Source organism: Desmodus rotundus, chromosome X (assembly GCF_022682495.2).
Source record: "Desmodus rotundus isolate HL8 chromosome X, HLdesRot8A.1, whole genome shotgun sequence".
Taxonomy (NCBI): domain Eukaryota; kingdom Metazoa; phylum Chordata; class Mammalia; order Chiroptera; family Phyllostomidae; genus Desmodus; species Desmodus rotundus.
This window is the reverse complement of record NC_071400.1, coordinates 40,682,738-40,697,153: the sequence shown is the minus strand read 5'-3', so window position 1 is coordinate 40,697,153 and position 14,416 is coordinate 40,682,738. Positions and strand designations below refer to the sequence as shown.

The following is a 14,416-nucleotide window of genomic DNA, read 5'->3' as shown; positions in this document are numbered from 1 at the left end:
ACTCTCAGGCAGGCGACTGCAGCAGCTGTTCAGGGGTGACTAGTTGAAAGGATATAAATTGTCAATTAAATAGGAAGATCACCCCTGGTTTGTGTGGCTCAGTGGATTGAGTGCCACAATATGAAGCAAAGGGTCACCGGTTTGATTCCCAATCAGGGCACGTAACTGGGTTGCAGGCCAGGTCCCCGGTTGGGGACGCTCAAGAGGCAACCACAGACTGATGATTCTCTCCCTCTCTTTCTCCCTCCCTTCCCCTCTCTCTAAAAATAAATAAAATCTTCAAAAAAATTTTTAAATAGGAAGCTCATACAACACTTGTTGCCCATCTATGTTATCCAGATGTGAGGATAAACCACTGCACTACCCTACAAATGCTTTTCAAAAAGAAGTCCTGTTGTCTTAAAAATTCTGACAAACTTCTAGTGGGATCTATGATGTGTTTTTACATTACTATATAGCACCTGGGTCATGTAAACATGGCAGTCCCTGATATGTCAAGAAGGGCAAGCAGGTCAGTTATCAGGGGCTCTACCACGATCCCAGTCTGCAGCCAGTACTGGCTGAATTGCCTAGGAGAATCCCCTGGGAGAAAACTTCTGCTGGAACATAGAATAGGAGGTGGCTGAAGATACATTCAGGCTTTAAGTAACACACCTAAATCAGTTTCTCACTTTATAGGATTAATGAGAAAGGTGTAAATTAGGAGTTAATCCCTGAGACTAACTCTTTAAAGGGGAAAATTAACATACACAGAAAATGGGGAAGGTCACAAGTCTTCGTGTGGGCTTACATTTAGACATTTTTATCTGTAGAAAAAGTGCTTTCTTAGAAAATGACTCAGCAGGGGAAGTCTTGTCTCTCCTTCTGTCAAGCTCTGTACTTTGGGGTCCCTTCATGAGTACTCCCCATCCTTCACTATCAAGTTTACAGTGTGACCCAGCTCTCCTCTGCCTTGGATGACATAAGACTAAAGGCACTCTTCCCCTTTAGTCCCTTTGTTTTGTCTTCGTGGATCTGCATTTTTCCTCTTTCCTGTAAGTCTCCATTCCCTCTGCTGATCATCCCCACAGTTCTTTAGGTATGTTGTCCCTTTACCTTGAAGATGTGGGCCTGAGAAACTGCTCAACCCAGCCCCATCTACAGTCTCACTAACCCTAGTAATGTTGAGAAAGGTTCTTTCAGAGGGGACTGGAGATAGAAGTGTCAGAGGTCCCAAGCAAATGAAGGGCGGAGACAGCTGAGGTAGGGGGGTAGAATAGGGACAGCAGCAGGGAACCAGATACCATGTTGCTGAGAAGAAGAAAAAAAAGGCATTGGTTTAAGTCAGGAAACAAAAAAAGGGAACTGAGTGGCTGTGAAAGGGTGGGGTTTGCTCAGACTGTCCTTCCTCTCTGGACTGTAAGAATATGTCTCCAGGACCAGTGTCTTCTGAGATCGAGTCCCACCTTCAAAGTCCTGGCATCTCAATGCATCTGGGAAGCTACCTGCATTAAGTCAGGACTGAGGTGGGTTTGAGGTATGGCAGGGGCTGGGTGGTAACAGCAAGTACCTTTTGTGGGACCCCTGAAGGCCAAAGAGAAAGCATGGCTGCTGCTATATAGTCGGCTGGCAGAGCAGGCTGACTGAGGGTGGGAGTGTCATCAGCACAAGGCTCTGACGACGCCTTCTGATGATCAGAACAAGTTGTAACAGTCCTTTCTGGGTCTGGGGGGGGGCAGGAAGAGAAAAAAGTGACGTGAGGTGACTATCTGAACAGGTAGCAAATGTTATAAAGGGGCACCTGTGCAAAACTTGTCTGAAATGTAATATTGTAGGTGGCAGTAGGATAAAAATAAGCCCTTTGGTCAAATATTGCTTGGAGACCCAAAATGCGTACTTCTGTCATTGAGGTCCGTAGAAGAAAAAAATTTAAGATGCGGATTGTCTGAGAAAGCAGTAAAAGCTCACATGCCACAATAGACTGTTGACCTTTATAGCTGGAGAAAGGCACCAGCTAAACCAGGGTTTAGGCTACTTGCCTTAAGGCTGCACTGGGTCAATGTTACCAGGATCAGAGCTGGCTTTTGGAAGGACTGTGTGCACTAACCTCATAGTATTAGTGGGTAAGGGACTGGGCCAGAAGAAGGCAGCTTCAGCATTAGCCTTAGCCCCAGTCTCAGCCCAGACTGTGTGGCCAAACCCTGAGGTTTTTCCTGTTAACATTGTCTGCCATGTGCACGGCTTTCTTTTCTCTTGTCTTCATCATTTCTCTTCTCCTTTCCTCTCCCCTTCTCCTCTCCATCCCCCTCCTCTGCTCCTTCTTTCTCTAGCTGTATCCCCTCTTCTTCATTCTCTCCTTTATTTTGTTCATTACCATATCTCCTGGAACAGAGTTAGCATTTAATAATTGTTGAATTGCTTTTCTTGCCCCTTCCTTGCCCTGCTCTTTTCATTTACTTTCCTAATATCTTCCTCATAGGATTGTTGGGATCAATAAGTGTGTTAAAATATGTAAAGAAGTTAAAGACAGGGCCTGGCAACAGTAAGTGCTAGCAGTAATTGCTAAGTATTGGTTATTATTTTCATTGTGCCTGAAATCTGCCAGTGTCCCCAGACAGCCTGCCCAGAGCAAATGGTGTGGCATTTAGGACAAAAGAGATAGCTGGCCCTGACCAAGACATCATTGGATGTCTTGCTGGACCTCCAAAGGGAATCCTGATCCAGTTTCTACGCTACCCAGTTTCTATGCTCTCCAAGCTCCGAATCTCTATTACATGCTGTGCATTTCCAGAGGCAGGGGTCTACTATCTCAGGGGCTATCTTCTATGCTGTTAGTTGTGTGCTAGGTCTGCTCCTTCCCTCATTTTGCATGACAAACCTCTGAACCAAGGGTGCTACAGCCGTTTTGGAGTCTCCGTTATTTGATAAAACAATGTCACCCTCCATATAAGCCACAATATGCAAATATTCATGGAACCTAAAGTATTCTACAAAAACAGTATCCCTCAGGGCTAGCCCTACCTGCTCTATTCTGAACCCTTTTATATTCAGATGATTTAAACTATCAGCTTGTGTTGAAATCCAAATTCCTGTTGCTTATGAGTAATGATGTGTTTGTTTAGAATCCTTTGTAAACTCCTTTTGGTGAGAACTAGTACAACTTTCCATTCACTTCTAGGGTCTCAGCGCCATCTTAAATTATCATCAATATGATTTACTATTTCCATTAGAGCAAATTTCCTACAGAGAGTTTCCTTTCAGTGGGCTAGATCTATACCAGGAAGTGACTTAGGTATAAGGAGAAGATATGGCTTTTGAACCAGTTTCGGTGTTCTCTACAAAGTCCATAGATATCTGCTGCTTTTCACCCTCCAGGGAATACGGGAGAGCTAAAATTTTCAGTGAGGCAGTGCCCAACAAGAAGCTAGAGACAGGCCTTGACCTAATTCACTCCAAAACTGCTTGGTTTATGCAAACGAAGCCATCAGGGGAGGGAGATAGAGAACCCCTCTGAGAACCCTGAAACAAATGGGCCACGTGTGACTTTCAGTTTCTATAGAGGTTCATGTGCACTGACTGAAGGTATTCAGAGAGCACTGGAAACATGAGCCTTAATGTCAGGCTTCCAATCTCACCCTCTGAGACCCATCATCAGATGCCCTATGGTTAATGTTGGTCATCTGAACCTCAAGGATTAGCTCATCTCACTGTCAAAAGAAGTTAAATTTTAAACAAGTTGAAGGTTGGAATATAATGTTCAAGGTCATTGGTTCAGTGAGAAAACAGATTAGTCTGCAGTAAAAACAGTAAAAAATGATTAGAAATGAAGCACAAAAGAGGCAAAAGTAGAGGGAAATCAGGCTCTCAAAACCTACTAAAAAGAATGGAAATTGGCATACTGTTTCTGCAAACTATTTTATCAATATGTTTCAAACTGCAAAATATACATAGTTTGACTTGGTAAATGATGCTTATATAGAGATCCAAATATCATGGGAAAACAATCAGGAGTAATATTAAACAAAAATTTGAGATATTTTGGGGAAAAAGTATGTTGGATGGATGAATGAATGGATGGATAGATAGGTAATGTTAAGAAAAATAAGCAAACTACCAATAATATGTGCAATATAATCTCAAATATAAGAATAATGCACAGAAAAAAAGTGGAACATTTGGCAAAAGAGGAAATGGTGGTAAGTACAGAGGACTGTGGAACACTTTCCTCTGGTATACTCCTCCATGCTAGAAAAGATGATTTGTCCTTATTACTGGTTAACTGTACTTTTTCCCACATGAGGATTCTTGTCAATCCTGCCAGGTTTCCTCACATTTTTCTTTAAATCTTCGACAAGGAGATCTTAGCTGGTGGACTCCTGTACTTACTTGCTGTTTCCTTTTTAGGATTTTTCATTATTGATGGAATAAACTCTCAGGGGTTAGGTGGAATGCCCACTTTTTTGTCCCTTAGGTTGTTATTGCTCACAGTGGATGTAAAACTTTGAATGAACTATTTTTATATTATGAAATATTGCAAATAGACAAAAGTACAGAAAATAACATTACACTCAAATACTCACCACTTAGGCCTAACATTGTGCCATAATTCTGGTGTTTTTTAGAAATACTGTACTGTCCACAGAGTAAAAACCTTCTTGTGTCCTCCTTCACAATCAAATAATTAGGTCCCCTTCATCCTTAGAAGTTAGCAGTATCTTGACTTCAGTGTTTGTCATTCCTAGGTGTGTTTTTATATTATTACTATATATGTAAGTATCCATAAAAGATATTTAGTATTAGTTTGCATGTTCTACAGTTTTATGTAGATTGTACATATTCTTCAACAACTTGCTTTCTTAATGTCTTAAGATTTATTTATGTTAGTAGCCTACAAAAAATCTCATCTCAGTCATAAGAAGCATCTCTCAGGTTCTGACTGAGGTTTTGATTGAGAATTTCCTGGCCTTAGAACCAGAAGAGAAGTGTTCTTTAAAATATCATAATCACGCCCTGGCTGGTGTGGCTCAGTGGATTGAGTGCTGGCCTGTGAATGAAAGGGTCGCTGGTTGGATTCCTAGTCAGGGCACATGCCTGGGTTTTGGGCCAGGTCCCCAGTGGGGGGTGTGCAAGAGGCAACCACACATTGATGTTTCTCTCCCTCTTTCTCTTTTCCTTCCCCCTCTAAAAATAAATAAACAAATCTTAAAAAAATAAAATAAAATAAAATATCATAACCATAGCAAAGAAACAAAGCAACAAAGAAATTTAATTACATTTGTTAAGATCCCCAAAAGCTCTATTCAGGCCCTAATGAAACCTAATTATTTAATGATAAGCTTCAGGGTCAGCACTACAGATAACCAAATTTATGGTGAGGACTTCCAACCAGAATTAGTTTTCTGGCTGTGTGTTAATGAGAGAAATTCTCATCTGCTGTAGTCATTCCAAGAGGTCCTGGTGCTCTGGTTCTTCAGTATTTTATGTTAACATTTCACATTTTCTTCTGTGGTTTTGGAAACTTCTGGATCTCTGGGATTCATAATCTCTTCTGCCCTGCACTAAAGAGTAGATGCTGGCCAAGTGATGATGAAAGGAGAGCCAATTCACAAATTTACATTCAGCATCAGATTGAGGGTGACTGCTGGTGTGCCCATCTTTCACTCTGAACTTGTGTGCTCCTTTGTTTTTTTTTTTTCAGTGTTTGTTTTCCCTGGTTTAAACATTTTAATTTATTTTTTCTTTGATATCAAAATAGCATATATTCATTATAGAAAACGATTCAATTACAGGAATATTAAAAACAAAACATCAATTATAAGCTCATTATCCAGAAACTATTATTTGGACATATTACCTTCCATTTTTTTCCATGCATTACTCTTATATTTGAGATTATATTGCACATACTATTTGTAGTTTGCTTATTTTTCTTGACATTATATCCATTCAGTCATCCAACATACCTTTTCCCCAAAATATTGCAACTCCTTGTTTAACATTACTCTTGATTATTTTCCCATGATATTAGTATCTCTATATAAGCATCATTTGCCAAGTCAAAAGTATGTGTATTTTGCATTTTGAAACATATATGATGACTGAATCACGCTTTGTTTATCCACTTTCCTATTAATGGATATGGAAATTGTTTGTTTTCAATTATAAACAATGGTGCCATGAACATTCTTGTACATGTGGTATAGTTTTCTTTTCTCAAAATACATTCTTTTATTCTGATAAAGTGGCAAACCCAAGTCTGGCTTATTTGTTGGACCATACACTTTGTGTTACTCTTTGTTCCCTCCTAATTCCTACCTTCCTAAAGTTTTACTGTGCAATTTCATAGAATCATCTATCAACCATATATAGAGTATAATCAATGGACTAAATTTGGCCTACAAAAAAAATTTGTTCTCAGTCGCAAGAAGCATCTCTCAGGTTCTGATTGAGATTTTGATTGAGAATTTCCTGGCCCTTGAACCAGAAGAGAACTTTTCTTTAAAATATCATAACCATAGCAACAAAGAAACTTAATTACCATTGTTAAGTTCCTAGAAGATGAAGAAGGGTAGGTCCAAACTGCTGTTTGATGATAGCCACAGGAAATGACAGGATGTGAGGTAGATGGCATCACACCTGAATGAAGTGGGGAAAAATCCCTCTGGGAGGCAATGAGGTACCACAGAAACAGCAAGGGTTGTGGAGTACAGATGGATGATGCTGGACAATCATATAATCTCCATGAACCTAATTTCCCTTGTCTGTTTGTTGTAAGGAATAAATAAAATAATATGTGTAAAATGCCTGACAGGTAGACTACACTGAGAGAAAAAGGAGTTTCCTTCCATTTCCCTGGGGAGAAAATGGAATAACCAGAATCTTGTTGAACAATTGAGTGATGCTTTAAAGGAGAAATAAAGAAAAGTACTGCTTCTTGGATATTCTGGCTAAGTAGTCATTTGAACTATGATTAACTGGTTATTTCTAACTAGCATCTCCTGGACTCTTCCTAATAATAGGCAGGCTATGAAATTTTCTGAATTTTGCTCTGGTGTTGTGCCTAATAGTGTTTTATCTTGTATGAGTAAAAATGTGAGCCAAGGGTGGTTTAGTTTACTGATTCTGCAATGATATACATACATATATATATATATATATATATCTGTATATCTGTATAAATGTATATATGTGTATATACATATATATGTGTATACACATATATGTATATATATCTATATACCTCTCTCTATATATATAATGGAAGTGACATGAATGTCATATATATACAGATATATATATATATTCTGATTCTGCAGTGATATATTACTGATTCTGCACTGATATATATGCCAAGGAATATATGTATATATATATGAATATATATGTATATGAATATATATAGTGTATATATATTCCTTGGCATAGTGCAGTCTGTAAGATGACATCCTCTTTCTGAATTCTGCTGCTCCGTGGGGAGCTGGGAGGATGAAAAAGGAGGCCGCATGAAAATCCTTGCATTTGCACTTTAATAAAGAGAACATTATAACACTGGAATTCTATATTCTAAACGAAGAGCTCTGTCTTTCTATTATTTTTCCTCCTCCTCTTTCTTTCTCTGTATGAACAACAGTGTGTGTGTGTATGACATTCATGTCACTTCCGTTTCCACCCCCTGAGTGAGGTGCAGGGTTAGCCCTCATGGTGCATCTTTCATGATCAAATCAACACTGTAGGCTTCTAAAATTGTTAGAAAAAAATTATACCTGCTACAATACATACCCAAAGAAGATGCAAGTGTTCTTTAACACACAGAGTCTATTACATACCATTCTTCAGGAACAATTAGAGATGGATACCTCTCCTTTCACATTATTGCTGCATGGACCAGTGGTGAGTAAGGACAAATCATTACAATTTCAGGCTGTGTTTCCAGACTGCATCACAATGAAATAGGAGGAAAGTTGTCAAAGGAGGGGTGACCAGGCCATGGAAGTCCTAGTAATCCTTCAGCTCAGTGTGGGTAGAGGCCATTTCACCCCTTGCTTACAGGGGCGATGGTTAATAAGAGGCTTACTTACTTCCTCATACTTAGGCCAACAACACTAAATCCTACCCCAGCGAAGACACTTGAAAGAGAGGAAGCCTCCCTTTTGTACAAATTGGATCTGTTCTAAAAATGAAAAAGAGCAGAGGAAGCTTCTAGAATGATCTGTCTTATTAGAAATAAGAGCAGAGATCAAGACTGAAGCAGATGTTATGTCTCAGGAGGGAGTGTATCCACCAAGAGTTTTCAACAAACCTGAAGGTAAAATGCTGGATGTGCTTTACTCAGCTAAATAAATAAATAAATAAAAATAAAAGCATACCTGGACATGTTTTGTTGGGAAACTTCAGAGCCAATTTACTGGTTATGCTACTCAGTTTCTTTAGGATTTTATTTTGTCTTCTGTAATTTGAATCTTTGCTTGTGAAGAGGTACTTAATTGGAATTCATCATGGGAACAAATGTGATGTTATTATAGAGGTCTTGATGAGTTGGCAGTTCCAGAGAATAGAGTATTATCGGTCGGTTACCAGTACTTCTCTGTAAATGAATATTTTTAACGTCAAAAGAAAACTCTTTGGAGTTTGAGTTGAATGTGAACGTTAGGAAGGATTCTCAATGGTTGTAAACTCTTACAAGTCTGTAATTTCTGTGAGAGACCATTTAAACCAGGGAGTCAGGGAAGAGAGCTGTGTGGCAGAGTGTGGGGAAAGGTTTGCTCCTTTGACCAATTTTTTTCTTGAAAGATCACTTACAAACCATGAACTAATCCACCCCCCAGAAGATAATGGCATCCACATAGTGGATCATTCTGAACATCTCTGGTGTTCCATTAACCTATTTTTGTTTCCCCAGTATGAAAATAGACCCTTCTACACCAAAGAAAAGAGCAATAAAAGGGCACAGAGAGCCTGAGGCTTCAATAAAAACCACTCCCTTAACTTCCCCGGTGTGAGCAATAGTCTGTGCTTCATAAGTAGAAAATAAAAACCTTGCTGACTTTATTTATTCTGCTTCCCTGGTGCCACCAAACGTGTAAGGAGTTTAGTTTAAAAATTAAATCCACCCCCCCCCAGGAAAAAAAGTGCACCACAAACAAAACATGTGGGGGAATGGTGATTTTTTCAGTATTTATTTAGTGCTCTGTATTTGTGACAGTATTTATATTTTCATTTTGTATTTCTAATGAAGGTTTGAAATTAGTAATGTAAGATCTTGATATGAGGTGTTGGTTGTTTTGTGTGAATAAAAAAAGAAAACAATGGTGACTTTTTATAACTTCCTTTCCTTTTCTGTATTTCAGTTACGTAAACTAAATCTTTCTGGGGTATTGTAAGTTTGGGGAGGCTAAACAAGTTACTTTTTATAAATGACCACAGATGACATACCTAAGACTAAGATTTTTGCATCATTTTCATGATGCTGTTTAAGAACTAATCTAAGCAAAAAGGTGGGGAAAAGTCAAAAAACAAAAACAACTCCCTCCCCCCAAATTGTTATTTTTTTAATTTTAGATCACAGCTTCTATTATTTGTAGCTCAGCTAGTGGGTGATGGGCAAAATCGGTTGGGTGGCAGTTAGTATTCATCCATAACTGCAGGTGCAGCCTCCATATCCTTATTAAACCTCTCAGTTACAGACCCTAGTAGGACAATGTTTGAAAAATTACATTCACCATCTAGGAAACTAGGAACTGAAAATCCAATGTCTGCTTCAGTAGAGTTCTGGCACCTATATTATCTCTGTTGGGGATATCAGAGTCAACAGCTACAAAGAGACTTTTGCTGTTGACAGATTCTGCACCTATCATAAAAGGGTGGTTAGTATAAATTTGTCTCTAAACATTACCAAGCACACAAGTATATGTCATTTGACATCCAGAGCATTCCATTGCCTTACACAAAAACTCAGTTTATGTGAGCTGACAATGTTGAACCAATTCTCTCAATCCAATGAGCATCCATTATACCTGAAAACAGACAGAGATAGGGAATGTGGAAGGAGGACCACAAGGTAGGAAGAAGGTCCTTTGTTAGCTTTGCACATTTCTGTTTCATTTGAAACTATGTGCCTAGGCTGAAGGGAACCAGGAGGGGTGAGGATTAATGTCAAGAACTTTCATTATCAACAGGACATACGTGAGCTCCACAAAGACGAAGCTATGGCTACAGTGATACTGGAGAGCATCTTTCTGAAGCGATCCCAGCAGAAAAAGAAAACATCACCTTTAAACTTCAAGAAGCGCCTCTTTCTCCTGACCATGCACAAACTTTCCTACTATGAGTATGATTTTGAACGTGGAGTAAGTTTCTCTGCTGTGAAACCTGAGTATCAAGGATTTGGCCTTAGATATTCCTTGGGAAGGAAGCAGAGGCTTTTTGGTTGGAGAGTGATGGAAGGGACTTCAGTATATTTCAAACTTGGCAAAATGTTTTCTAGCCTAGAATTAGCTACAGCCATGTGGGAGCAAAAATTCAAAGTTACTAGGTAGCCGTGGGGGAAAACTTACCAGGGGATCTGGCCACTGGTGAGCAATAGTTAAATGATTGTTGAAAATGAAATTCAAGACTTGAAAATTGCTTTCTTATTTTTTATGATGAAAACACGCAGTCATGCACTCTTCCATAGTATTTGCCCTCCATCTGGTAGTCAAAAAAGAGTGAGATTAATAGATCTGAAAGTTGTGTTTTGTTTTGTTTTTTTCAAAATGGTAGGTCCTGATAATAGAGTGTGGGTGCCACCTCACTATGTTGAATGATTAGATAACAAAGTCTAATCATCCGGTTGCTTAATCACTCTTAATCTTTCTCCATTTTCTTCCTCATTCTCTTTCTCAGAGAAGAGGCAGTAAGAAGGGTTCAATAGATGTTGAGAAGATCACCTGCGTTGAAACAGTGGTTCCTGAAAAAAATCCTCCCCCTGAAAGACAGATTCCGGTAAGGAGAGACCATTGACAAAGCAGGGTGTTGGTAGACGAGTGGTTAAGAAATTTGGAACGCTTCAATTCTCTTTAAATATGCTGGTGATGCTGTGCAATGTGGAACACACACACAAAAACTTCTTTATAAAATTATTCACTCTGCCATGTACTGATTATATGGAGTCTCAGCATCTTTCCTTCAGATATAGAACAACTCATTTATCCTGGAAAATTTGTAACAAGATGGCATCAAACCAAGTTTTCAAACTGATCAGAGATGGTTGGTTTTACTCCCTCAGTTACCAGGATCAGATTTACAAGCTTGAGTTAGTCTGAAAGCTAGAATCCTGAGGCCCTGAAACATGTGAGATTTTTAAAATAGCTAATTTATTCTCCTCTCATTTCCCACAGCCTCTCCTGGACATACCACCTACTGAATTACTTTTTAAAACATGATTTATTTTTCTCTGGATTACAAGAGTAATGAATATGTATTATAGAACCTTTAAAAATATTTAAAAGGCACAAAAAGAAGATAAAATCATGCATAATCCCATCAACCAGTGAAAACAACTACATATTGGTGCATGTTTTTCTCCACTAGCAACACATACATCCACTCTAATATATGTGATATATTTCAAACATAAATTGTACTATATATCTTGCTTTGCAACGTACATTTTAAATTTAACAATATATGAAAACTTTTCTCATGACAAGAGATACTCTTTAATATCATGAGTTTTATAACTGCCTAGTATTACTTGTCATGGATATACTGTATTGGAATTTGTTTAACCAATCCCCACGTTTGTTTCCAATTACTTGATATTTAAACCATGTTGGAGGAACATCCTTGCGTACATCTTTTCCTTATAATAAATTCCTAGAAGTAAAATTTTGTCTTCTCTTTATGGAATCTGTGCACTTTGAGTTTTTAAATCTTTTTATTCTATTTTGTTTTCTAGGAGTGGAATTTGAATTTCATACACTCCTACAAACTATGTATGAGAATATCTATTTCCCCACATTTGCTTCAATAGCAGATATTTTATTTTATTTTTTTTATTTTTAATTTTATTTATTTTTTTATTCAGTTACAATTGTCTGCATTTTCTCCCCTTCCCTCCACCCCACCCCAGCCAATCCCACCTCCCTCCTCCACCTCTACCCTCCCCCTTGATTTTGTCCTTGTGTCCTTTATAGTAGCTCCTATAGACCCGTCTCCCCACTATCCCCTCCCCACTCCCCTCTGGCTATTGTTACATTGTTCTTAATTTCACTGTCTCTGGTTATATTTTGTTTGCTTTTTTCTTTTGTTGATTATGTTCCAGTTAAAGGTGAGATCATATGGTATTTGTCCCTCACCGCCTGGCTTATTTCACTTAGCATAATGCTCTCCAGTCCCATCCATGCCATTGCAAAGGGTATAAGCTCCTTCCTTCTCTCTGCTGTGTAGAATTCCATTGTGTAAATGTACCATAGTTTTTGGATCCACTCATTTGTTGATGGGCACTTAGGTTGCTTCCAGTACTTGGCTTCTGTCCTGAGGTGGGTCTCTTGTAGGCAGCATATGTGTGGGTCATGCTTTCCTATCCATTCAACTTCAATAGCAGATATTTTAAATGTTTGTTAATTTGGCAACCAAGAAAAATGGTGTTCATTGCTGCCTTATTTTACAATTTTTTTGTAATTCATAGGGTTTATACATCTACAGCTAAATTGTATTTTCCATTTGTGAATTTCCTGTTAATTTTTCACCCATTTTCTATTAAAATATATACCTTATTCCTAGTATTTTCTTAAAGATCTTGATATTTTAAGCATATTAATCATTTAACTGTAACATATGTTAAAATTATTTTTCCTGATTTTCATTTATCTGTATATTTTGTTTATGGTATTTTTACCATACTGGGTTTTAAAGTCTATATCATCAAATTAGTTCACATTTTACTTAATCATTCTAACTTTTATCATTACATTAGAAAGACTTTGCCCCACAAGATTATATATAGTCAGTTGTTTTTTCCTCAGTTATTCAGTTGTTTTTATGTTAAGCTCTTGAATACATTCATAATTTACTTTAGTGTATGGTATGAAATAGCTACCTAACTCCCCCCTACCACTAATATTAGTGGTTAAATGTCCCAGTAGCATTTATTGAATAAACTCCCTTTCCTCCATGATTTAAAATGTCTGAGGTTTTTTAAATCAGTGTATTCTGGATCCTATGAATATATGCCTTTACTGGGTTATAGGAAGCAGTCAACAAGAATCTGCATTGTCTGTGAAAGAGAGCCTTCTGGAGTTACTTCAAAGAACTCATGGTACCAAAGAAAATCCAGGAAAGAACAATGAATGAACGAAAAATCATGGTTCTTTTTTCATTACAGCGAAGGGGTGAAGAGTCTGGTGAAATGGAGCAGATCTCAATCATTGAAAGGTTTCCTTACCCCTTCCAGGTGAAGTATTTTCTCCCACCAGCTCTCAACAGGACCTGTAATGTAATCATTAGGGGTAGGATGAGGGGCAAAGAGAAGGATACTAAGTTCCACGAAACAAAAGTTGAAGTGGGCAAGGAGATTGGATTGAGAAGTGAGACTGGAATGATCTAAGAATGTTTGCTTTTTTATTTTCCACATCTAACATAGTTTCTTTTAGTCTTTGCACTTCAAACAGACTGCATAATGGCCTTAATTCTGTTACAGTATATCTGGTATATGATAACTGCATTGAGAAAGATGCTCTTTTTGTCGAGTGAGCATTTCACTTCCTTCTGGTTCTGCCTATCTGTTTAATGGTGGTCATGTGGGTTGAAAAGTCAGAAAAGGGGAGGGGAGGTGTATTAAGAAGTTTGATATGGGGAAGGCTCATTAGACTTACATATAAACCTAAATTCTATTCTGGCCTCATAAACATATATTTTGTAGATGCATTGTAAGCCATAAAGGAGAACAAGAGATTAAATCTTCAATTTGGCTTGCTTAAGTCTTGAGAACTCTCTAGGCTACTTGTCTTGAATGTAGCAGCCTCTGCAACAGTGAAAGCCAGAAAAGGAAGTGGAAAGTCTCAGGGGAGGGGGCTTTCTGTCATGGATTTGTGAGCACAGCAAGACTAACAAGCAAAAAGAAAAATGTAAAAGGATCTTGTTAATGTCCTTAACTATATCAAAGTTTACAAAACCTATGAAGGAGTGGTGTTTTAAACATAGTTTTACTACCATTGTGTTTTAACAAGATGATATTTAGGTGGGCTAGTGGAAAAAGTGAAGCAGGAGATAAGTCAAAATTAATTTACATTTGACTTTAGAGTGAGGTCTATTAAATCTGTCAAACATGTAATATGTTTTATACACCTCTACAATACCTAGCAAAGTGCCTTGTACTTGTGAAGTGTTCAAAAATATTGACTCTTTAATTTGATGAGAGTGCTTAATATATACTTTATTCTTTTTCAAGTACATTTGT

At 38.0% G+C, this 14,416-nt stretch overlaps 1 protein-coding gene across 3 annotated transcripts in view; it reads left to right on the top strand.

Annotated features, from left to right (window-relative positions):
* The first annotated feature begins 1,352 nt into the window (after window positions 1-1,352).
* Window positions 1,353-14,416, top strand: part of BTK (Bruton tyrosine kinase) — a 31,084-nt gene continuing 18,020 nt past the window's right edge. For 2 of the 3 annotated variants that reach the window (XM_053917593.1, XM_024578729.3), the window contains exons 1-4: window positions 1,353-1,505; window positions 10,155-10,325; window positions 10,861-10,959; window positions 13,343-13,411. In XM_053917593.1, the coding sequence (XP_053773568.1) occupies window positions 10,185-10,325; window positions 10,861-10,959; window positions 13,343-13,411 (309 nt within the window). In that variant the 5' untranslated portion in view covers window positions 1,353-1,505; window positions 10,155-10,184. Of the gene's footprint in view, window positions 1,517-10,154; window positions 10,326-10,860; window positions 10,960-13,342; window positions 13,412-14,416 lie in introns of all 3 variants that reach the window. The other variant, XM_045186580.2, reaches the window with a different exon arrangement.